General features: G+C 48.0%; 7 protein-coding genes across 7 annotated transcripts; 5 read left to right on the top strand and 2 right to left on the bottom strand.

Annotated features, from left to right (window-relative positions):
* Nucleotides 1-973: 973 nt before the first annotated feature.
* Nucleotides 974-2,430, bottom strand: F4807DRAFT_455941 (transmembrane amino acid transporter protein-domain-containing protein; the record flags this gene model as incomplete). The annotated part of the gene is made up of 2 exons (XM_048000802.1): nt 974-1,033; nt 1,096-2,430. 2 exons carry the CDS (start codon nt 2,428-2,430, stop codon nt 974-976), a joined length of 1,395 nt encoding a protein of 464 aa, XP_047858818.1.
* A 3,680-nt stretch (nt 2,431-6,110) lies between these two features.
* Nucleotides 6,111-8,723, top strand: F4807DRAFT_120964 (putative GMC oxidoreductase). Its single transcript, XM_047992888.1, has 2 exons — nt 6,111-7,049; nt 7,208-8,723. The coding sequence occupies exons 1-2, from the start codon at nt 6,641-6,643 to the stop codon at nt 8,602-8,604; spliced, it is 1,806 nt and encodes a 601-aa protein (XP_047858819.1). The 5' UTR covers nt 6,111-6,640; the 3' UTR covers nt 8,605-8,723.
* Nucleotides 8,724-9,235: 512 nt separating this feature from the next.
* Nucleotides 9,236-11,584, top strand: F4807DRAFT_449582 (SDA1-domain-containing protein; the record flags this gene model as incomplete). Its single annotated transcript, XM_048000038.1, has 3 exons — nt 9,236-9,318; nt 9,381-9,505; nt 9,561-11,584. 3 exons carry the CDS (start codon nt 9,236-9,238, stop codon nt 11,582-11,584), a joined length of 2,232 nt encoding a protein of 743 aa, XP_047858820.1.
* A 1,369-nt stretch (nt 11,585-12,953) lies between these two features.
* F4807DRAFT_121058 (uncharacterized protein) lies at nt 12,954-14,431 on the top strand. Its single transcript, XM_047992889.1, has 2 exons — nt 12,954-13,593; nt 13,673-14,431. Exons 1-2 carry the CDS (start codon nt 13,245-13,247, stop codon nt 14,227-14,229), a joined length of 906 nt encoding a protein of 301 aa, XP_047858821.1. The 5' UTR covers nt 12,954-13,244; the 3' UTR covers nt 14,230-14,431.
* F4807DRAFT_407488 (uncharacterized protein) lies at nt 13,818-15,041 on the top strand. The gene has a single exon (XM_047996377.1). It carries the CDS (start codon nt 14,269-14,271, stop codon nt 14,929-14,931), a length of 663 nt encoding a protein of 220 aa, XP_047858822.1. The 5' UTR covers nt 13,818-14,268; the 3' UTR covers nt 14,932-15,041.
* A 1,164-nt stretch (nt 15,042-16,205) lies between these two features.
* Nucleotides 16,206-18,611, bottom strand: F4807DRAFT_121145 (glutamate decarboxylase). The gene is made up of 5 exons (XM_047992890.1): nt 18,025-18,611; nt 17,874-17,901; nt 17,152-17,772; nt 16,472-17,083; nt 16,206-16,373 (listed from the first exon to the last, which is right to left on the bottom strand). Exons 1-5 carry the CDS (start codon nt 18,267-18,269, stop codon nt 16,320-16,322), a joined length of 1,560 nt encoding a protein of 519 aa, XP_047858823.1. The 5' UTR covers nt 18,270-18,611; the 3' UTR covers nt 16,206-16,319.
* A 2,379-nt stretch (nt 18,612-20,990) lies between these two features.
* F4807DRAFT_455946 (uncharacterized protein) lies at nt 20,991-23,273 on the top strand (the record flags this gene model as incomplete). Its single annotated transcript, XM_048000803.1, has 1 exon — nt 20,991-23,273. The coding sequence occupies one exon, from the start codon at nt 20,991-20,993 to the stop codon at nt 23,271-23,273; it is 2,283 nt and encodes a 760-aa protein (XP_047858824.1).
* Between the last annotated feature and the right edge of the window lie 294 nt (nt 23,274-23,567).

The following is a 23,567-nucleotide window of genomic DNA, read 5'->3' on the forward strand; positions in this document are numbered from 1 at the left end:
ACCGTATACCGTACGAGACTTACAGCTTGTTCATGATATATTACAGTGCCTGAGGTATAAGACGGCTTGGATGGTACCGAAACATGCCGAAATCCGAGCTGCTCTTGTGTGTTTGGGGAATCCCTCGCACCTAGATACCTAATATGATGCTTTCTCTTGACTATATAGGTAGGTATGTGATCTTAATGTAGAGTGAATACGGAAACTCCCGTAGCGGTTAGAGTTTACCAATCAACGAGGGTGAAATAGAAGTCGTTACGTATTAGCAACGACTTAACAAGAATCTAGGTTCGCCCCGTCCGCTCTTAGGTTATTATATGGTCATAGTTCACGGCCTAATGGGTAGTGAAACATACGATGGAAGTCTTACTGCTCAGGGAATAGACAGGCGCTCGGTGAGAATTCTAGGACTAAAATCCCGGCTATACTCGAGTCTCGACCCACCAGCGATATTCATTACAAACTACTAATACACATAGGATAATACTATGTAGTAATATAGGATACTCAATTGAAGTCCCTGGGTAGTTTGCGAAACAGTTGGTGGGTGAATCAAAAACAATGTATGCCCACTGGTCCTAAGCAGAGCATGCCAACAATACGTAACGAGTGGCAAGGCTCACGGAATATAATAAATGTAGCAATAACCTTCAACCAGACTGCTATTATCATGCGATGTACCTATGAAGGTAGTCAAATAAGTACTAAACAACAATGTACATAGGTATATAGCCCAAATAATGCACCTAACTCCTTTGCAAAGGCCGCGAATCAGATTCTATACACGAGGTACTATCCAGCGCTCTAGCAATCGTCATGCCATGGTAATCACATTTCGCGTGGGATGCTCCGACGAAGGAAAAGGTATCGTAATGTCATCAAAGAGCCATTCAAGTCGTGGCAGGGGCGCGGTCGTTTATTCCTCGAGGTATTATCGAATAGGCCATTTTCTTCTGTACGTCCCTGTACGTCTTTACTCAAATGGAGCACAGGTAAATGCGCCTCGAACAGTACCCTCGGTGTATTGATCCATCTGCAAAGTGTTAGCTGTATTCTCGGGGGAGGAAAAGGTGAGTTGAATATGTAGGCACTTACGATGTCAACAATACTGGCATATGTGCCGCCAACCAACACAATCATTCCGATGATGAACACTATGGCATTGGTGATGCTCTTGATTATGTTCTCCTTCGCGTACCACTTTCCTTGCCGGATGAGCATGAACCAGAAGGCAGCAGGGAAATAGAAAGTGAATCCGGAGATGAATAGCGCCGATGAGATTGCCAGAAGGTCGGAAAAGAACGGAATGGCCTCGGCGATGACCCAAGCAATTAGCGTAATGAACGAGATGAGCGCCAACCAGGTGGCCCAGCCCTTAGTGGTGTTGATGAAACGAGTGACCGAGTTCTTGTAGACGCGACCATGAATGTATCGCGCCACGACAGTGCCGTTAATGGAACCGGAGATAAAAATGACGGGTAGGGCAATACCGAAAGCGACTTTGGAGACAAGGTCGCCGGCTGATAGAAGAGCCGGGGACTTGACACCGCTGCCGACGAAGACGTAGATCAGTGCTCCGGTCAAGGTGTAAATCACAATTTCGATTAAGCCGAGAGCCCAGATGGATTTGACGAAATGCTTCGGTGTGTGCATCTCATCCATGAAAGAGAATTGGCAGATGGCGAAACTGTAAGCGAAAACGATGTTCGTGATGGCAATGAAAGCCTTGGTGAAGGTAAGGTCTTCCTGCGGCCAGGCGGACCAGTCGGAGGCAACTCCCGCATCGGTTCGTCGAACGCCGGTGGCGATGATGGTGATGAAGATGGCGCTCATGATGGACACGAAGTCGATGTAACCTAGAATAGCGACCTCGGCGAAAGAGGGGGGGATAGCGAGAAGTAGGAGAATTATGGCCGATACAACACCGAAAACCAACGAGCAAGTACCGTTGTTGGTGATGTTGAGGAAGGCGATGGTGCCCGTAAGACAATGCGATCCAACGAGGAATGTCAATTGCAGTACGAACATCGCGCCGACCAATTCATACCCGAACTTTCCCATTATCAAACGACCTGCGTCCGCATAGTGTTGCACCTCCGGGAACTTCAGTTTCACCTGGCCAACAATATAGCTGGTGTAGATGGCGATAAGACCCAAACCGACGCTGAGGATAGTTGCGGCGACCATACCTAGAGTAGCGAACGCAGACGGCATACTCAAACTACCGAGAGCGATGGCCTCGACGATGAGCACAACCGTGAGACGCTTCCATCCTAACCTCTTGAAGTGAGCGCTACCTAGCGCAGCCTTGTGCTGTTCGAATCCCGAAATATCGCTGACTTGGCCGACGACCTCGGTGCTGGAGTCTTGCTCCGAAGGAGGATCCGAGCCGAACAACTTTTCATTCTTCTCATTCTTGGTGTCCGCCATATTGTCTGCAAAGTCCGGGTAACCGACCGTGTCGAGTGGTAGATGAGTGGATAATTACGAAGGTGATGCTGGCGATGAGGTTGACGACGGAAGGTTTTGGTCAGAGAGTCAAAGCGCCCGGTAGTAGGCTCACGGCCGAAAGTTAAAAGAAGGCGATGGTTCCAGGGTTTTAATATAAGCGGTCGATGCACCAGAGCTGAGAGGCGAGACAACCCGCACTAGGAAAGTATCTGGTAATCAGGCGGGTGGATTAGGATTCACTCCCACCGAAGGAAAAAAAACCATACCGGGTACAGTACGGTACGGTACAGTACACGAGCCCGTCCCCATTCATGATGAATGGGCCCTCACCCCATAGTGGGTAAGCCAATCACACCGGCATCCCCGGTTCTGTATCGTGACGAAAGCCCTAATGATCGGCGGGATTACATTACATTACGTGGTCGACTGGTCGACGTTGGTGGCTGAAGGCACTAGCTTGTTAAGGGTCCCATCCGCGGTAGACCTCCTAGGATACCGAGATGTTTGTAAGTGAGGTAAGGGTCTCGCGTGGTCGAGTTGCGACGACGGTCCCGTAATAATCAGAAAAAGGTCGTCGATTTCCGGAAAAGGCATTGCCGAATTCGAACGCATACACTCACAAATTTACCAAGATCCATGGGTAGCGGGATGCTCGCCAAGCAACGCCTGGGCCAGCTACCGACGCTAGCACCACGAACCCGTGGACGTCACGATGAACCCCCTGGTCTGGTACGTCCCTAGGCCTTCTAGAAAAAGAAGAGATTTCTTAGCGTTGCAGATCAAGCGCAGCCGGAGTTATTCTATTTGCTAACGGGTTCCACTTTGCGGCGACGCCTAGCGACTCCTAGCGGCTCCCTGGCCATTCCTTCACCGCCGAGACAGGAACGGAAGCTTGTTATGACGAGTAGTCATCTTCTGAGACATTGCTCTCTTTGTTTCTGCTCTCGTGCTCGTTGCGCGATAGAGGTATCTTATCATCGCTTATGCCACATTCCTACAACTATCCTAGTCACGCATCCGTCAGACCATTGTTTTTGGTATGTGCGCTGTATGTTGGATATGTCATCATTTCGGATCCCGGTTAGATTGTGGAGGGGTGGTATTGTGCATGGAGCTGCCTAATCCGATTTTCCTTTTCTATTACATAAATAAGTCGGGGTAGAACCTCTTTTCTGGACAAAAGGTTGGAAGAGATCATGTTAGATCTTGGAGTAAATTTGTCCCTCGATTCTGGGGGACACGGGCAGTTGGGTAATTGCTGTTTGGCTAACCCTAGATGCGTATTCTGTTCTTTCGTTGCCTACCTACTTCGGTATATAGAAATCCCATTGCTAGCAAGCTTGTCAAATGTAGTATCCGCGGTCATGGACGGAGATAACTGTTGCATTTTCGCACTAACCATAGGCTAATAATAGAGGCACAGCATAGAGGCAGAATGGAGTCAGAGAAAGTGTCCCATGTGCTAATGCTACTGTATTGTACTGTGTTTTGAGCTATCCCCTACCTTACCCATATAAGTAGCTTATACGGGTCATAGCGTGTAGTGAGTGCCAATTATATAACCAAGGGGATAGATAGAGTCACAGTGTATTTAGTAAGATTAGCACATGGGACACTTTCTCTGACTCCATTCTGAGAGGGTAAGATAAAATGCATGGTCTTTGTTTGGCTCATCAAAATTGCACCGTGCGTGACAAGTAGATCAAATCTGTAGCCTACCTAGTATCCTTCGAATCTCACTCCACAATGGCCAGGGTCATCCCCATTGCCCCGTCTTCTTATCTATGGGTCTTTTACTCCTACGTAAACGTGGGTACAAATCGATTCCACTACTTTGCAGTGCTATGTACCTATGTATGGTGCTTAGCTATTATTATACAGCATAACATCTGAAGCAAGATCTGTATGTATGTACGTGCATGTACGGCATCTAGCGGGCACTAACCTCTGAGGGACATGAAACTGTTACTTAAATCTGTGCTTGTTCTTGGCTGACATGTGGTCGAGTGTTTAAAAGTTGGCCAGCCCCATTGTGGTTGCTACACAGGTCGGCGGCGGTTCCGCGTAGGACGACCGAGCGACTTGTCAGGCATCTTAGTCTACACTAATGAAGTAATCAGGCATTTATCGTATTCATCTAATCGTGTCATAGACATAACACCACAGAGTGCAGAATAGAATTTCATGTTAGCCGACCAAAAAGAAATCGCACCGATCCGTGTTATCTTTTGTGTTACTTCCAACTTTACCCTCTTTACCGAGAAGCGTGGCCAGGAAGCATGATAAGGCAGTGTATATGGGTAGCAAACAAAGAATACTGCACATGATTGGAGAGCAGATTGCGGCTTATCATTCATCGGTCAGATTAGAGTTTTCTATACCGTCGCTACGACAAGATCGCTGGCTTAGATTCTAGGCTTGCCGATGATAGTGAGTAGATTAGTTTCCTGTCTATGGCTTACAGTAGGTGGTCTTAGCGCGTGCCCCTACAGGGTTCTAGCCAACCTCACGATTCACTAGGAGATTTACTCACAGGTGGATGATAAAACTTGTCTAGTAGTGTTGAAAACTCTACTGAACAGTAGAGATCATTTCTCCACGAAAATCATCCGTGATTCAACGCAAAAATGCGTGAGAAACAAATCTCTGTGGTCATTTTTCTCCTTTAGTACTACGTAGCACTTGATGCGATGTGCCAAAGCGCCTTATCAGATAGGCCCAAAAACTGCGGTTTACCCATCATTGTTCAACCACAGCACCGTCCTTAGTTTCCACCTTCTTGTCAGTCAGCATCTTGAGAAACTTCGAAGGTTGCCTAGGCACGTAATCCACACACAGAAGTTTATGTGATTACTGGTAGATAGGTAGGTATATATTATGCTTGGTGGTTTTGAGCCTGTGACTAACATGAAGTGAGCGTACTCTATATAAGCTCCAAGACCGAAGGCATATTATTAGGAGGTATCGGAGGATGACGCAGTTGCTGTAAAATGGATCCAGGGGTCTATCGCTAAAAGAAGCGTAAAATAGCGAACTTGATGTTATACTTATTCCTCAAGCTCATAGCGCAAAAGGGGAAAGGGGAGGCTCTAGATGGAGGCAAAGTAGAACGGCCCAATCTAGGTAATTAGTAAACACCTTCCTCGAAACCTCAAGAACGCCTCTCATTTTTGCGGAAAGGCGCGCCGTCTTCGCCCGAAGAACCGGAGGTTAGGTTCGGCGTATATGAGACTTCGGACTGACTCCGTGAATCGGCATCTCCGACTAGTAGAGCGGCATGGACCCGCGCATATGTCTGGGCCGTAGCTTCCCACTCACCGATGCGCGTCCTGGGAATTTCCTCTTTTGGATGTGACAAGGGGCTGTGTGCCCGCTGATTGGATTCGGGGCACGGGTTTAGCCCATCGCAACTACTCTTTCATTTAGCATTGGCAATACCTAGTTATTAGAAAAGTCCAATGTGTGAAACGGATTGTTTCTTTGGGTATCAAATTGACATACCCTGAAAATACAACATTTAGATATTCGGAGGAATTATACTGTGTAATAAGGAAGAGCTTCTCCTGTGCGATGCCAGCATTCGTAGTATCCCGAGGGTTGGACCTAGTACTTATATCAGCATCAAAAGTTCTGACAGGATCAGCATTAAACACTCTACCTAGAGTTTTCTCCTCTATATGACTATCGCCGAAGTCGTCTGGAGTAAGGCCCGCAGCCACCAATTATCAATGCATTAGATAAGCATATACGTGAGTTTGAACTCGTGGTTATCTGGATCATACAAGCCCCTGACTGGGTAAGGATGGAATTTCCGGGTCGTTCGTAATCAGCCGCAACGGCTTTCGTCTGTCGGGTAATAACGAAAATGCGTTGTGAAGGTTTCTAGACCTGCCAGTCTGCGAAATCCCACGACCCTTCTCCAACTACCCATTTAGCCGGGTCGGTCGAGACCGCAATCATAGTTATATATTCTATCAGATTGGGCATGCCGCTATCATCTACTCCGCATCAAAAGCGACGATGACGTGGGGTTGAGCTTCTCCAATAGAGGTGCTTGTCTGGGGGGCTATTCGTGTCGTTAGTGTATAAAGAGGTACTTCTCGCCTCATGTTCGCAGCCATCGTCCAATATGCCCGATATGTAATTAGTTCAGAGGTAAAGTACTCGGACACAGATCAAATTATCTAGTATGGTCAGACAAGTTCTTGCTTTGGGGCTGCTTGGCCTCACGGGGGTCGCCGCGCAGACAACTGCTAGCTATGACTACATCGTCGTGGGATCAGGCCCCGGTGGCGCGCCACTTGCAGCCAATCTTGCGAGAGCAGGATACCCGACATTGCTCTTGGAAGCGGGCGACGACTTAGGCAATAACAAGAATTACTCGGAGATGATCAACTTCAATCTTGCGGCGAACGACGAGAAATCGCGATGGGACTTCTTCGTTAAGCACTCTTCGGATGAGGAGCGAGAGGGAAAATATGAGCACACAACATGGCGTAGCCCGGACGGCTCCTTTTACGTCGGTTTAGACCCCCCGGAAGGATCTGAACGACTTGGAATCTATTACCCTCGATCTGCTACTCTTGGGGGTTGTGCAAGTAGGTAAAATTGAGCCCTTTCGCCTCTCCCGCTAGCTTATCTCAGGGGTTAGGATTTCCTAATCAAGCTGTTCGGGGTGTTATTACTTCAGAGGCATACCTGAAATCCCTATACTTATTTGATAAGCACTTGCTAATTATTATTATTATTATCTAAGTGCACAACGGCGGTGTATGCAACCTACCCTCCGATGATGACTGGAACGCGATAGCCGAGAGCACTGGGGACGAGACGTGGTTAGCGAAGAATATGAGACAGTACTTTGAGAGAATAGAGACGGCTCAATCTGTACCGGCTGGAACTCCTGGACATGGATACAGCGGATATCTCAACGTAACAATTAGCGATCCTGCTTTCATGCAACAATCGTCTGACATACAGGAAATCGCAAAAGGCATCATCAGCGTGGTTGGTGGCGAGGTAACACGAGATATCAACGCCCCTGATCCGGACCGAGATCAATCTACAGGGGTCTTTGGGCTTGCTAGCCATGCAGACCCTAATGGGCACCGTGTTGGGACAAACACATACATCCGGGCAACCTTAGATGACCCAGCAAAGTTTCCTCTGACCGTCCAGCTTCAGAGTCTCGTGACAAAGGTGCTCTTTTCTGAAGACGCCGAAGAGCCCACCGCAGTCGGAGTGGAGGTTCTCCGTGGCCCTTCCCTGTACAAGGCTGACCCACGCTATAACGGTACCAAGGGAGAGGCTGTCCAATTGTTTGCTAATAAGGAAATTATCATTGCGGGTGGAGCGTTCAACTCGCCGCAAATCCTCAAACTCAGCGGCATCGGCCCCGCTGAAGAGCTCATGAAATTTAATATACCCGTTGTCAAGGACCTCCCCGGCGTTGGCGAAAAATTATCTGACAACTATGAGGGGGGTGTGCTTGCACTGACCAGCAAGCCACTGAACGGATCTTCGGGCCCGTTCGCAGTGCTGCTCAAGACACCCACGGCTCGCAAGAATCGCAATATTTACGGCTGGTGCAAATCCTTCTCGTTCGAAGGGTTTTGGCCCGGATTTCCAACCGAGTATGGTCCTTCGGAATACGAGTGTGCGTTTGTGCACATGAACCCTCGTTCACAGACAGGCTACGTCCACTTGCGCTCTAACGATCCACAAGAGCCACCGGAGATCAACTTCAACTTCTTTGAACACGGCGAGGACGAAGATTTGACGGAGATGCTAGACGCGGCTAAGATATTCCGCAAAGCCATCACGGCTGTGGGCGAGCCCATCGGTCCCTTCGATGAAAAGCATCCGTGCCCAGGAAAGAACCAAAACTGCACAGACGCGGCGCAGAAGGAGTTCTTGAAGTTGCAGACATACTCGCACCACGCCACGAGCACCTGTGGTATAGGACCCGCCGATGACAAATTGGCGGTCCTAGACTCGAAATTCCGGGTTCACGGTGTAAAGAGATTGCGTGTGGTCGACGCATCTGCATTCCCCTCGGTGCCCGGCGCGTTTCCGGTTTGCCCTATCTTCATGCTCGCGGAGAAAGCGACGGACGAGATATTGAAGGATGCTAAATCTGCTTTTTCCGCATAGAAATCACTAACGAGGAGTATATATACGGAATGTTTAGAGATAGAATAGAAAAGCGTGCATAGTATAAATAAACAACTGTTGTGAGAGATTTAATTAGAGTCGATAATGGTCTTTGATATTTTAATATTGTTTAACTAGTAGGGGATAGAATGAGGCGAGCCATATATGTACTCTACAAAATTACCAATGATTTACTCAAGTGGATGGGGAAGTAATCTATTGTAGCGTTGATATACACTTGTGTTTCTCATAGCGTTGAAGTGCGATTTAAATGTATCCATGGATGTATCCATGTGTGAGATACTGGGTAGAGGAATAAAAGTTAGTTTAGGTTCGATTCCTATTAGGCCTGTTGGTGCCTTCCTTTTATCCCTTCTATCTGTGTGTAGGAAGAGAAAGGAGGAACAAATTGTTGGAGCGAATACTTGGGCAGGATGGGTTGCATGGGGTAAGCACATATGTACATATCAGGTACATATGCATAGATGTATATCGACCCACGATAATATAAGATAACGATATCGATAACGAGGGCCCTCAACTTTTCTTATCATTAATTTTTATGTGAAAGTTGTACCTACTGCTACGTAGTTCTTACAACCACCTGTATTGCGCAATCAACGACAGCGCCATGGGGAAGAGGAAAGTCGCGGCGCTCGAGAAAATCGAGGCAGATCTTGCCGGTCTCCAGTACAAGATTCGGAAAGACCCAGAGTGCGTATATCTATATTGCGCCTGTTGTACAATGTCTGGCAATCCGTCTAACCCGTCTACAGAGCGTACGAAAAAGAGTTCATTGAGAATTGGCAACAATTCGACTCCGCGCATGAGAAGTTCCTAGCTGCTCCTGTAGGAGCTGATTCGAACTCCCTCATAACCTTTCGCGAGCAGATAGATCTAAGTAGGTGACTTACCCGCCTGGCCTTCTGCGTGCTCAAGCTTATAGGCTCTGATAGTTGCCCATTGCGCCGAATTGTATCCTCAGATCACCGCTACGTTCCCCGACGCGCTCAAAGATGTCCTTACCAAGCATCATGCCGTATTAGAACCAACACTGCGAGAGAAAATTGTTTCCAGCCTTACTCTTCTGAGGCGGAAAGACGTTATCGACAGCAACTATCTACTCACCACCTTATTTCCTATCCTCATTAGCACTCCGTCAAAGTCTCTGCGCATGATCCTTTACCAGAAAATCCTGAGTGACATACGAAATACAAACACGAAGACAACGAACCACAAGGTAAATCGGACGATGCAGACTGTGCTCTACAATCTTGTCACCTCAGATCGATCCTCGCCAAAAGCGATATGGGCAGTGAAGCTAGTACGGGAATTGTGGCGGCGGCAAATCTGGACGGATGCTAGGGCTGTCGATATTATGCGCCAAGCGTGTTTAGCGGATAACGAAAAGGTGATTGGTGGGGGCGTAAGATTCTTTCTAGGAGGAGACAAGGAGCGCGAAGAGTATGAGGATGAAAGCAGTGACGAGGAGACGGTTGACATCAAGAAGGTTAAGCACTCTGTTGAGATCAACAAGAAGACGAAGAAGTCTAAAAAGGCTCTGGATAGGGCTGTCGACAAAGTTAAGAAGCAGGAGCGGAAAAAGAATGCGCCCCATCCGCTCAACTTCTCGGCGTTGCACTTACTACAAGATCCCCAGGGATTTAGCGAGAACCTTTTCGAGAAGCATCTTCAGAACTCAAAGTCCAAGTTAGCTCTCGAGAGCAAGCTCCTGGTCTTACAGCTCGTCACGCGTCTAGTCGGGCTACATAAGTTAACCGTTATTTCCCTATACTCTTGGTTCATCAAATATCTCACTCCGAGGCAGCAATCGGCTTCCTCCTTCTTAGCCTCACTCGCTCAAGGGACGCATAATTTAGTGCCGCCAGATGCAATCGAGCCTCTTATACAGAAGATTGCGAACGAATTCGTGTCTGAGGCATCCGCGTCAGAAGTTTGCTCTGCAGGTCTCAATGCGATCCGTGAGATCTGTGCTCGGCAACCGTTGGCAATGAATGAAACCCTGTTACAAGATTTAGTTGACTATAGGAAGAGTAAAGACAAGGGAGTCATGATGGCTGCGAAGGGTCTCCTCTCGCTATACCGCGAAAAGGGCGCGGATATGCTAAGGAAGAAAGACCGTGGCAAAGACGCGACTATAGGACTCAAAAGCGGCGGTATGAAACAGCCCAGATTCGGTGAGGAGGAGGTGGGCGAAATCGATGGCCTTGAACTCCTAGCGAAATGGAAAGAAGAACAGAAGAGGCGGAAACGAGCCGAACAAGATATGCCTGAGGGAGAGGAAGGTATTAGAAAGCCTGAAGGCGAAAATGAAGAAGACGGGTGGAATTCAGACGACTGGGAGGTTGCATCAACGGATAGCAGCGACTCTGGAGAATGGATTCGAGTGAGCGATTCGGAAGATGAGGTGGAGCCTGAGCCAGACGCGAAGAGGCAAAAGATTGACTCGGAAGATCTGGGAGAGGATGACAAAGAGAATGAGGGAGACGAGGATACAAATTTCCTAAAATTGGCGACGACCCAGATCCTTACGCCAGCCGACTTAGCTAAGCTCCGCGAATTGCGAATGGAGGCCAGTGTTAATAAGGCTATGGGAAATCGAAAACGCAAGCAGGAGCTGGAATCACGACACGCCGACGAAGGATTGACCGCGGAGCAGATCGAGGCACCGTCTAAACTTCGCAAGAGTACTAAGGAAGAGCGGATAGCCTTGGCTAAAGAGGGCAAGCCGGATCGTGAGGAGCACAAGTCCACGCAGGCTATACGCAAGGCCAAGAAGGATGCGGAGGGCAAGTCCACGACCAATAAGGAGAAAGCTCGTCGGAAGAATTTCATGATGACGCTAGGCAAGGCGAAATCGAAACAGAAGCGAAGCCTTGTAGCGACAAGAAATATTTTGAAGAACCATATTGAAAGGAGCAAGTCTGGGGGTAGGAGGCGAAATGGCCAATCACGGTAACCAGCGAGATAGACGATAAAAATGGGGCCGACAATAAGATCAAGATGCTGATCAGTTCTACACTACTCCACACATATTACAAGTCCCTAAATGACGAACAGCATAAGCCGACGCCGCCGTATACTATGCAGTCGATGTACCCTTCTTTCCCATCGGGGGAAAAAAAAATAGGATCTGGTCATTTTCGAGCCTAACTTTACCAGTCCTTTACAGGTAGGACACGTCCACATATTAGTTTTATGGCAATTCTTCTCGCTTTGATACAACTAAATAGTCTCCAACAAGCGCAGATTATCTACGACCTGTATTGTGCCGTACCTTAAAAACTGACCGTTTGGTCATAGCTTCAACCATAGTCAAGGGATGCCCCATATCTCGACAGCCGGGTCAAGGGCGTAGATTAAAAATATCACTGGTTGACTGGATATGATGGTTTATTTGGTAAATGTAAAGAAATTACCATATTTTCCGAGCATATACTCACCAAAAGATTAGAGTAGATCGATCCCATCGAGACAGTATGAAGGATTGTATTCTAGCACACTGTTTTGGACGAGTACGGTAACTATATACCGTACTCGGATACCATAATCATGGAGTCACTTAAACAAGATCTGAAAGATGTCGTCACTGGTGGTCAAGAAACATCTCAACGTATATTTGTTTGGTGTACGAATATAAGAAATTATATAGGTAAGTAAGAAAAGTCGCAGCTGCCCTCCAAGGCTTACACGAATCTAACATTGTTTCTATTAGATCCTCATGATTAACTATGCTCTCGACCAAATCAACCTGAGCCCGACTATGCTTTTCATAGAACCATCATTACCAGCGGAATATTCGTTACTGGCAACTTTTTTGCTGCCCTTGGAAAGAAGGACTAGCTGTTGGTGCGCAGCAGATCTCGAGATGATTATACGATCCGCATCGAGTTGGTTTCTAAGCAATATATTTTTATGCGACGTGAAAGAGAGGCGAGCATGGCTACTTGACGGCGCCAGTGCTCTAATATGTCAGGTACACTTGGTACCCAGTAAGTGTGCAGCCAGATCGGCCAGATTATTGGTATCTACATAGAACTAGGCAGCTGCTAGAGGCACGGTACTAGGTAGGTAGATGAAATTCGTCAAGTCGACGGACGCTCATTAGGATGACTCATCATAACAGTCCACCGTCGTCCGTCTCGTGAGCGAACATATCATTTTTCATCTCCATGATTTCTTTTCTTTGCACCTTTCCAAATCATACCGCCTTGTACTTTAGTAAGTGCCAGTCCATAAAGCACTCTCCCACTACTCCCATTTCTTATCCATAAATCCTCACCTTTCCATCTTTCTATCTCTCCTCCCACTTCTCAACTTCAAGCAGCCTATCTGTCTCTCACCAAGACAGCGTATTTGCAAGTGCCAATTAATCAACTGTTCTCCCATACCTCCCACTTTCCTTACTTTTTGCACCAATTTCTCCCTTCACCCGCTTCTTGTACTACACACTCTCCTACTACACTCCTGCAACATTACCAAGCATATCACTCGCATCACTCCCATATAGCTGCACTCTACTTTCGTGTTCTCGTTCCCTTCATATTAATCCCAGGGCACTCTAGCATGAAAATTACCTTACTGACTGTTTTCAAATTGGCAAGTTGAACGTGGATAAGATGCCTCGACGCAGAGGACAGAGCTACCCTACTATCTCGTTGTCGGTACCCGAAAACGATGACACCGATCCGATCAACATATCATCTTTTAGAGAGTTATTTACCTTCAGTTGTTACGAAGACGAGATAGAAGACTCTCATACAGATCACTCGGATATCGAGAGCAACCGAGCTACAGTCGATTCGTCTGAGTTTGCAATGACTGCAAGCAGCAATCTGCCAGCACCTGTACAAGCCCACAATTCCTTCGAAGCCATCACCGAGGATAGTTCGGACAATGAGAATGATGACGAAGACAACGAACACGGCAGCGATACGACTCCTGACCCGCGTGCCCTTATCATACCTGGTAAGTAGGAGCAGTGTTTGAGAAATTAACATCAGTCCTTCGTATCTTTAAAACCCTCCATAGCTAACAAAATTTCAAGGATGTCCTCCATCGGCTGGAAACCTTCATCAAGAAAGCCGCAAAGTGTGGAACATTTATGGTGTTTATCGCCCTGAGCTTTACTTTGAGAATCTCTGCTATGCCGCGATTGAACAAGGACAGCTCGGTTCAATCAAGTCGGCCCAATTCGTTACAGATGTCGACACCCTCTGGGGTCTTTTTGCCACCCTGCACAGTAAAGTGTCTGGCTACAAACACGGAGTCCAGAGCAAGAAGCAAAAGGGCCTTTGGATGGCCGTGGAAGTTGTCGGACATACAATATTTATGAAGGCTCTAAATCTTCACCACTGTGATGATTGGGTTGCGAAGGCCGCGACGGACCACCTGAAGAAAGACGGAATGAAGTGGTGTAACAGAGCGGCGGTGGAAGGAGGCTGGACTGAGCCACAGAAGCCTAAGGCATTCAACCGCGTAATTTCCTATACCTTCGGCGATATTGGCATGGTTGTCCAAGATGACCATCAAATGTTGTTGACCAACCATGTATGCCAAGCACTCGACCATGGTGTTGTTAAGGGACCAGACGGTTTGGAATAGGATGCCAGCCGTTCCCACCAATACACCAGTCCGGCGTACATGGCATTCCGAACACGGGGAATCAGGCATGAGGCTACACAGTTCTTGGCCCGTAAAGTTCCGCTCAAGCCAGGCATGGAGAATGATGTTCGTCTAATGTCTTACTTGTGGCTATCGCAAAGCCGAAAAGCATTGGTGTTCGAATACAACCAGAACAGGGGGTATGCCAAGGTCATCACGTTTGACGAAGGATTCCGATTCTTCGATGCTGGCGCCATAAAGAGGGGCCATCCGGATTCCGATTCAGAGGGCGATGACCCTGAGGAAAAGTCCAAGCTAGATGTCTACACCGAGAAAGAGGACATTGAGCAGACGATCAAGCTCTTTCATCATATCCTAGGTCGAATCAAGGAGCAAGCTGAAGCTCATGCGGAGCAGGGAACTTTCAGATTTGCGATCAAGCAAACGCGAAAGGTAGATAAAGACTTCCAAGTGGTAACAGACGCTCCCCACTTGGCCGTTAGTCTACTCTCGCCGGTGGTCATAGACCAAATTCGCAAGGTTGAGACTGATAGCTCGGAGGACAGCGGTAGCTCGGCGAATAGTGACCCTACCGAGGAGAGAAGTGAGGTATTGGAGGACAGTGACGACTCGGAGCAGGGTGGCGCATCTGGTACGAACGAAGGAGCTCGATCGAAACGCATTCGGCTGGATTTTTCTTAAAGGCAACCAGGTCACCTGAAGACTAGTAAATGGGTGTTCTCTCTTTAATTGAACCGTTTCCACGGCACGTTAAATAAAAATGTTCTACTTCGTCATAAAAATTTAGCACTGTAAGATCTTGTCATCATTGTCCTACGATATCCATCGTCAACGTACCCTATCAAGGTACGTAAACATAAGAGATGCTCTCATGGAGGTCCAAAATGTTGTTAACGATGGATATAGTACTGGCTATATTGCCTTCTGTTTACCTAGGATAGGTACCTCGTAACTAATGAGAAAATGACACAGTGTAGAGTAAAAGGGGGAATAGAGGGGATTCCCGGTTGATAAATGAATGGACTCGTGCATTGAACTGTTGTATATGTACGAGGGATATTGGTTGCTAAGGAGATAGGTACGTAGTTACTCCGGTTATTCTACGGGTTGTCATGTTCGATATGTTGGGTTTATATACTATTCTATGATCAAATCACACAACCAGGTGTGACTAATAGGATGTCACTTCGAAGAGCCTTTCCGATATGGCGTAGTTGGCTAGGCTTCCAGAAGGGTCTTTCAGATTCAGGCGCCTCAGACCCACTTCCGATTAGATGAAGAATTGCTCTGACGAAGGACGCTGGTTCGATTCCAGCACCTGGTTAAATTTTTTTCTCCCTTTATTTTTATCTTTATCTTTTTTTCATCTTCACTCTTCATGCTCTTACTTCTTTCTACCTACACATTGACGCATTTCTCTCCACGCTTATCAGGTACCTACCCGGTACCTAATTGATATTTTGCTATACTACCTACCTACCCATGTAATATCTCTGGAGCATTACTATTATTGGCGTCCTGACAGTCACATCAACCACGTTATCAACTTTTTCCTAGTGTCGATGCAGATGACCACTCTCTGCATATTTTCATGAGAATTATTCTTGCATGCAAAGGATGGCTCCATTGACGCCGGGTCACCATAATGATCGAGTTTCATAACTTTTCCTCTATTCCCTACCACTTGTCACGATCTAGAGTATAAGTAAGTATTCCGGAAGACAACACCACGACTACCGGGAAGGTTACTGGACACCTTAGTGGCCCTGCAAAGCAACCACAACCGCACTTCATTGACCTCCTATGGACGAACCACAAAAGGTTGCCAGATGTTTCCTTCATGGTAAGAACATGTTTTATTCTAGACCTTCTTCCACGTTGAGTACAGATAAGCTTAAGTGGAATGGGAGTAATGTCATCGCCGTCTACCCGTCTGTATCACAATTGAATATCTCTGTAAAGGCTTCTATATATCAGTCTAGCTATACCAGATTTTCCCTATATGAGCCCCCCTTTTGCTATACCGCTAATAAACATCAAGGTTTACAAAACTTCCACACCGATGAACCTTAGCAGATCGAGTGCGTCTTTCCGTGCTTTCCCTGGATCGAATGCTTCTCTTTCTGTTGACAGGGTGTTAGCATGTATACCTAAGTAGGTAAAGGGGTAATAGGAGGCGGAGGTAGGTATGGAGTGAAAAAAAAAGGAAAAAAACACTTACGCGGAACCGGGGGTGGTTGTGTTTGGCCTGTCCGCTGTTCATGGCATGCTTGCGAATAAACTCCTCCTGCTTACGGATAGACTCCTTGTCAAGCTGTTCGAGCAGCTGTTGGCAGTACCGGATGTCCGTGATGAGGGCGTCGCACCGATTCTTCGTGAAGTCCTCGCGCACGACGACGCGCAGCATCTTCAGGTCGTTGGTGTGCGGCGCCATGGTGTAGGCGGGCACCACCCAGCCGCGGGCGCGGAGCCTGTGCGCCAGCGCGAACTCGTCGTAGCTGCGCTCCTGCTCGGTGTCCGGGAGCCGGAAGGCTACGAGCGGTAGACCCTCGCCGGACCTCTTGCTCATGATGACGAAGCCGAGGGCCGTGAGCGCGTCGGACAGGTAATCCGCGGTGCGCGTCAGATTGGACATGATGGACCTGTAGCCCTTCTTTCCCAGCCGGATCAGCTGGTAGTATTGCCCGATTACTTGGGAGGCTCCCTTGGAGAAGTTAAGCGTGAAGGATGACTGGTCGGCGCCTAGGTAGTTTATGTTGAAGACGAGCTCCTGAGGCAGGAATTTGGCGTCTCGCCATACCACCCAACCAACACCAGGGTACACTAAACCGTACTGTAAAGATTGTCAGCTTAGGTCGACAGGGATACACCATGGTTCATCTCCACTCCTATCCGACTCACCTTGTGACCGGAGACGTTGATAGACACAACCTTCTCGCACCTGAAGTCCCATTCCAAGTCCGGGACGACGAACGGCGCTACAAAGCCGCCGCTGGCAGCGTCGACATGAATAGGAATGTCGAGGCCCCTTTCTACTAGTAGATCGTTGACACCCTTAACATCCTCATATTCTCCAGTGTAAGTTGTTCCTAGGATGACACAGATGCCGATAGTGTTCTCGTCTACTAGGTCTACGGTCTCCTTGGGGTCGATGACAAAGCGGTCGGGGCTACAGTAGACCAGCTTCTCGTCGACTTCGAAGTAACGCGTCGCCTTCTCCCAGCACACTTGAACAGCGGACGACATAATGATGTTGGGCTTGTCAGTAGACTTCCCAGCGGCAACGCGCTTGTTCTTCCACCGCTTCTTCATGGCTAGCACAGCCAACATGATGGCCTCGGAGCTTCCGACGCATGAGGTGCCGACCGCGCCGCCCCCGTCCTCCTGGTCGGTGGGCGCATTGAATAGCCGACCAATCATAGACACGCATCGGTTCTGGATGTCCGCCGACTGGGGATACTCCTCATAGTCGATGAAGTTCTTGGAGAAGCTCTCGGCCATAAGCTTCTCAGCCTCTTCCTCCTGATCGACGGGGTTAGCGTCAGCTGCGGGTGATGTCCATACGATGTAACGCCACCACGAGACCCGGATGCCAAGACAAAATAATAGGGGATGCTACGTACCATGTATGTGGTAACAAACGAGGCAAGGCTATATGGAAAATAAAATAAGTGGTTAGCTCGTCAGCCCACAGTCGCCTCGTTTTCCAGGTGGAACTTCTAGAAGACCACATCGAAGCATCGTCAGGAGAGATGTACGTCATAATTGACTTACTTAAGCATCGGGTTGCCGTCCAAGCTTAGCTCATCCTTGATCATGCGGTAAGCAATTTCCTTGGGCATCTCGCTCTCGGGCATTTCATGCTTGGGGAGGTCCTCGGCCGCGAATTTCGACCCGTAGACGCTAGTCGTGAAGCTATCTTCGTCGTTACTAAGCTGCAGGCTGATCTTCTTGACGGCCTCTGGCAGGCTGTTCTCCGCCACTTCTGCCTCGTTGGGTACCTTGGCTAGGTGCACCATTTTCGCGGGAATATGCGGTTGAATATAGTGTGGTATTCTGTGTCGCGCGAAGAGAGAAAACTAAAAAGACTTGCGGCGAAGATGGGAGGTGTGAGAGAAGGGAGAGGATAACGTATCTTTAAATATATTCTTGTAGACTGGTTCGACATACCCGTAATGAGCGCGGCAGCTCCCCAATTGTACCACCCCACGTTCCAGCGCAGCGTTTCTCACAGGTCACAGCTACTAAAGTCTACATGGTAGGGATGGGTAGAGGGATGGGATCAAATGCATTATGCGGGGTAGCTTAGTTGCTGAAGCATCTCATAACAGGTAGCTGGCGTAGCTGATTTGCCGGACCTGTACGTAAGAGAGCTAGTGAATCACTATCCTTGACATGCAGAGACCCCTCGACCTAAGCTTTCAATTAGCACACCGACATCATAGGTACATGACATGCAGGTGGAAGAGGCGTGGCGGTGAATACGACCGACTCAGCAGGCCTCCTATTGCCCCCTTTCCTCACAGGTACTCGTACTCCTACATGAAAGGTACGTAAGAGGATTGGGCATGAAGAAGCGGAACAAGGGATGATGAATCGTGAGATTCGAAATTAATCACAATTCCGAGCTATCCAGAGAGAAGCTTCAGGTTCTCTTCCGGTTGTGGTGTTTTCCCACATTGGTTTCACCACTCACTTTCCCCATCAGGGGGGAAACGTCAAAGAACAGGGAACAAGGGACAGGGGAGGAGGGGGATCTTCGGGCTCCCTAGTCATATCGTCAAGGGTTGGGCCTTGGCAAGAAAGCTTGGTAGAGATTGGGCAGGTCGCTTGGTTCAGCCAGCAGGGATAAAAGCCAGCGGGCCCAGCGAATAGGAAAATATAGGCTGACTTAGTGACCGGCTTAGCTTCGTTTTGGCTTTGCCAGTTGCGGATCCAACCGCAGATTCCGTCCATAATAGAAACTCGTTAGAGGGCGGCCTCCAAATCTACCATTCTGCGATTTTCATGAATTGACCAGACGATCATTTCTCCCCGTCCTGGCCGGTACCTGGTTGGTGTACGAGTTGATAACATCGAGATCTGCCTGCGCACAATACCACTGCACGTAAGTAACTCCAGATCGTGTTAAAAGGTGGAATTGGTAACGCATTGTACCGCAGTCACCAATAATTAGGCTATGATAATGGGTCGTATGGCACACTGGAAAAGCTTGCGAAAGCTTGAATTGTCGGTTGTTACATTTAGGCGTCGTCCTACCTCATACATACATACCTAGAAGACAGTCCACGTCATCTCAGATCCTTTGAGATTACCTGCTTACGGTCGAGTTTGACTTCCCGGATTCGACCTCATCGACGCGCCATCTAGCCCAAAGCTATCGACCGGCGTCGCCTAGCCGCGCCGGGTTCGACTACCTACCTACCTAATCTATCACCCCGTCTCGAGCAAACGGATCCATTGCCGACATTAGCGGCACCCGTGTAGCGGTTCGGCTTACGGCACGCCCGGGTTCTCAATTTGTACACGTGTTAAAACTCTCCAAGTAGCGTTTCGTCCGAGTCTGTCCGAAGCCTTCTATATTCTTCGTACGACTCCTACCTATAGATGGGCTCCTCTATTTCCGAGTTGGCATATTGTCTATCCTAGCTTGATTCATTCAGTTCTCGTGAACATGTTTATTGTTTCATCAGCTGTTGAGGAGGGCAGTGACAGAGCGCGATTTTCTCTTTGATTACTTTGCCTGTATAGGTCAACGAGACTCGAATCCACCATGTCCTACCTAGATAATGTACTACGTAGTCTCTACATTCGCGCCGATCTACTTGATAAGTAGTAAGGTTAGAAGATTCTGAGGAGTGTTATATGCCTCCTCTTTTATATACTAGCAGCTAAACAAACAGCCCAATTGGATGCAACATCTCCACTAAGAGCCACCCCGAGTACTCTTACACTTAGAGAATTGAGGGCTCTGTCAGGCCTACTACCCCTATTCCTCTCATAGATACAATACGTTACTAACTTATAGCGAAGAGTTTCGATAGGAAATAGTGAAAGCAACTCAGCTTCAGGCAGGGATATCCTTAACAATTCGATGATACGCCCTTGCTCTCTCAGTTCAGGGAATTCCCACCTAGGTGAATTGTATCTGGAAGAGAAAGGATACTTATATGAGCGGAACTGGTTGATTTACTTCTTCATCATAGGATGGCCGGATATCGAATACCTAGGTACAAAAGCGTTGGAATAAGGTAAACGTGTAATTATCATTAGTGAGGCTCAACAGAGTTCACGTAATGCTGGAGGCTGGAACCATAAACTTGATAGTGAAAGTAAAGTGCCATCGACTATAGTTCAGATAAATCTCACACCCGCAGTCGCAGCTATAAATCCCTACTTCTTTAGTAGTTCCTGCCATCAGATGTTATGGCACTCTACCCCTTAATTACCTATGACATCAGAACATCACTTCAGATAACCACCATCCACCGACGTCCCTATCATCACTAGCACAAACTCTGATAATACTTCTTTCCTAATACTTCTCACAATCTTTTGATTTCTTTCCAGATATCCCTCCTTCAGCATATACCTACCTACCCACAGGAGCTTGCTATACCTCATCAAGCGGAAACCATATAGTACTGGACTGGACACCGTCAGTCGTTCTATACCCACACCCTCTCGTTATTTACAGCCAGAGTATTCCTTAGTTTTATATACTAGCGTAAATAGACACCATGGCGAAACCAGACTTCAACTATACTGCCTTCTTAACTGATTACGAGCCGAGGGAAACCAAGGGAAAGAGTTCATCGGTGTGTCCAACTAGTTCAACATCTTCAAATTTTTCAACGCCTGCAGCATCTTCAAATTCCGAGGCGGGTAGGCGACGCGACGGCGTGCAATTACCATCTCATGGATATTTACGGTCTAGTACGGAAGAGCATGGCCACGGCCCTAAACCCCTGACTAATGACGGGCGTGCGAAACCTGAGAAAAGACATGACCCAACAACCCTCGATTTCCAAGAACAGCACGGAGCGCAGGATGATACGCCTAACAAGAAAGTCACGAATTGCGTGCCGCTAAGTCGGGCCCCAAGCCAAGCCTCAGGTCAGGCTACGGATCCTCCCCCAAAGAAGAAGCTGTCTCTACTGGAGCAGCTGCAGAAGCGGCAAAGTCAACCAGAACAGGCAAATATACCTCGATGGAAGATGAAAGCAGCACAGAAGAGGAATAAGAAGTCAAAGGACGTTGAGATTTCAGGTCAACCATATAGGCCGATGAATCCGTCACAATATAGGAAATTTATAAGTGGTTCGCATCCTACAAGCTTGGAAACCCCAGAGAAATCGAATATAAAGTCCCATGACGCGCTAGTTGCAGAAGGCATTGAAAAGGAGCCATCTGGAGCCAAAGGCACCACACGAGCAGACAGCGTGCGAACAAATAAGCCAACTCCAAGAGAATTTAAAGTCGAGAGTGCTGTGTTGCCCAAAATGACTGCTCGAATTACAACACAAATGGCCGGCAAAACTCTTGAAAACGGCGAGGATGTTCAAGATAAGAGCCCAAATGCAAGCGACGATGTATCAATCGGGCCTCCATCGTCTGCGACACTCCAAGCGGAGATAATAGGCCAAGATGAGAATACTGAGAGGAATCCATGGGAAGAGCTTGTGGAGGCGGCCATGGAAGCATTGAAAACAGAGAAGGAGGCACAAGCAAAGGAAGCTACAACACAAGGATACGCGGAAACTGTTCAGCCTGGTTCTTTGGCCCTGGCCAATAATAACTTGTCCCGAAGCGTCAACGCTCAAGCCGTGAATCCTGCCGATGTGTCACTGCCACATTCGTCTCGTCAAGACGATACGAGCCCTTCAGAAAAAGGGTACGCACCTGCACCTAAATATGTGAAAAGTGGTGGAGGTATAAATGACGAGGACGAAGAAGAGGCGAAAAGGGTAGCCGCAGCCAAGACAAAAGAGAAGAACGCAAAAAAGAACGCAAAGAAGAAGGAGAGAAAGAAGAGGCTTGCTGCCGCGGAGTGGGAGAGAAAAACGAAGGCGGGACAAGCCAAGCGAGAGGTAAAGGAGGCGAGAAGAAGAGAACAAGAGGAAGCTGAGCAGAGGAAGACTCGAAAAAACAAGGAGATTGAAGAAGCGGAAAAAGCAAATGTGCCCAAGCAAATTCAAAACGACAGTGAGAGAGAGATCAAACAATCATCTCATAGTCAGAAACTTCGTGATGACATACAGGAGTTACCGGACGTGATGCAAAAAGCCGATTCTGCAATCGAAAATGCTTCAAACTCTTCCGAAACCCAGGAGCTCGATCATCATCAGCGAACGGAACAGTGGATCGAGCAAATGTCACAGCACAGCGGTCAGTCTGGACAATTTCCTCATATTGAACTATATGAAGATATGATTCTAGGGGAAGAAGACAATCGGGAGACCAAGTCGCGGGATTACGAAGAGAGCGACAGCAAATGCGACAACCAAGGGGAGGGTAAAGAAGAGTTTAAACAGGCTAGATCTCCATCGGAGCATCGCGGAACTTCCTCGCCCAAAGCACAGGCTCTATTGCCCGAGCATTCAAACCTATACGTGAAGGTCTTAAAAGGCTACACCCAGAATCTGGACCCGATCTTCGAGTATCAAAATATTGATGTCGTGTTCGGCTACATCCAGTCGTCGAACAAGGAGCCGCAGGCAGATAAAACCGGGCGTATACAACCGGAAGAAAGTGCCGGAGCAGTTGGAGAAAACCTGGAATCCGGAAACAACGCTAAAGACACCAAGGGCTTAGATACAGGATTGGAGTTTTCCGCACCAACTTCTGAAGTAGTGTCAGTTCTTTCTGATATCCCGGAAGCGCATGGAACCCCAGCTGATACTAAGGCCCACGATAAATCCTTACTGGGCAGCCATGATGTACCTGCGCAAGAGCCTCGATCTTCTCCGAGTCCCACGTCCGCTATGATTTCAAACGCTTTCCAGCCAGAACTAGAACCATAGGATGGTAGAGGTCAGCTTATGTCTGAACCAGAACCCGAGCCTCAGACTCAGACACGTTCTCCAAATAAATCACAGTCGCCCTTGCTTCAGCATGCCTCCAACCCACCAGCAAAGCGTCGACGACAGGGACGAGCGCTGCGGGAAAAGAGAGGACGGGCTAAGAAAAAGGCATGTAGGCCTCCAGTAACGGAGGTTCGTCCGTCACGTCGAGATAGGAAACATCAAATGGTCAAATCTCAAGCACACACTCCTCAAGCGCAATTTCCACAATCCCGAAATCGAAGCGGACCTGCT

This window comes from Annulohypoxylon truncatum (genome assembly GCF_022578515.1).
Source record: "Annulohypoxylon truncatum strain CBS 140777 unplaced genomic scaffold F4807scaffold_2, whole genome shotgun sequence".
NCBI lineage: Eukaryota > Fungi > Ascomycota > Sordariomycetes > Xylariales > Hypoxylaceae > Annulohypoxylon > Annulohypoxylon truncatum.

Coding starts and splice junctions, on each gene's coding strand:
- F4807DRAFT_120964 (XM_047992888.1), top strand. CDS start 6,641: ATGGTCAGACAAGTTCTTGCTTTGGGGCTGCTTGGCCTCACGGGGGTC. Junction 7,050..7,207: donor TACTCTTGGGGGTTGTGCAA/GTAGGTAAAATT, acceptor TTATTATCTAAG/TGCACAACGGCGGTGTATGC.
- F4807DRAFT_121058 (XM_047992889.1), top strand. CDS start 13,245: ATGCCTCGACGCAGAGGACAGAGCTACCCTACTATCTCGTTGTCGGTA. Junction 13,594..13,672: donor GCGTGCCCTTATCATACCTG/GTAAGTAGGAGC, acceptor CAAAATTTCAAG/GATGTCCTCCATCGGCTGGA.
- F4807DRAFT_407488 (XM_047996377.1), top strand. CDS start 14,269: ATGGCATTCCGAACACGGGGAATCAGGCATGAGGCTACACAGTTCTTG.
- F4807DRAFT_121145 (XM_047992890.1), bottom strand. CDS start 18,269: ATGGTGCACCTAGCCAAGGTACCCAACGAGGCAGAAGTGGCGGAGAAC. Junction 17,902..18,024: donor GACGGCAACCCGATGCTTAA/GTAAGTCAATTA, acceptor TTTTCCATATAG/CCTTGCCTCGTTTGTTACCA. Junction 17,084..17,151: donor TCAACGTCTCCGGTCACAAG/GTGAGTCGGATA, acceptor CAATCTTTACAG/TACGGTTTAGTGTACCCTGG.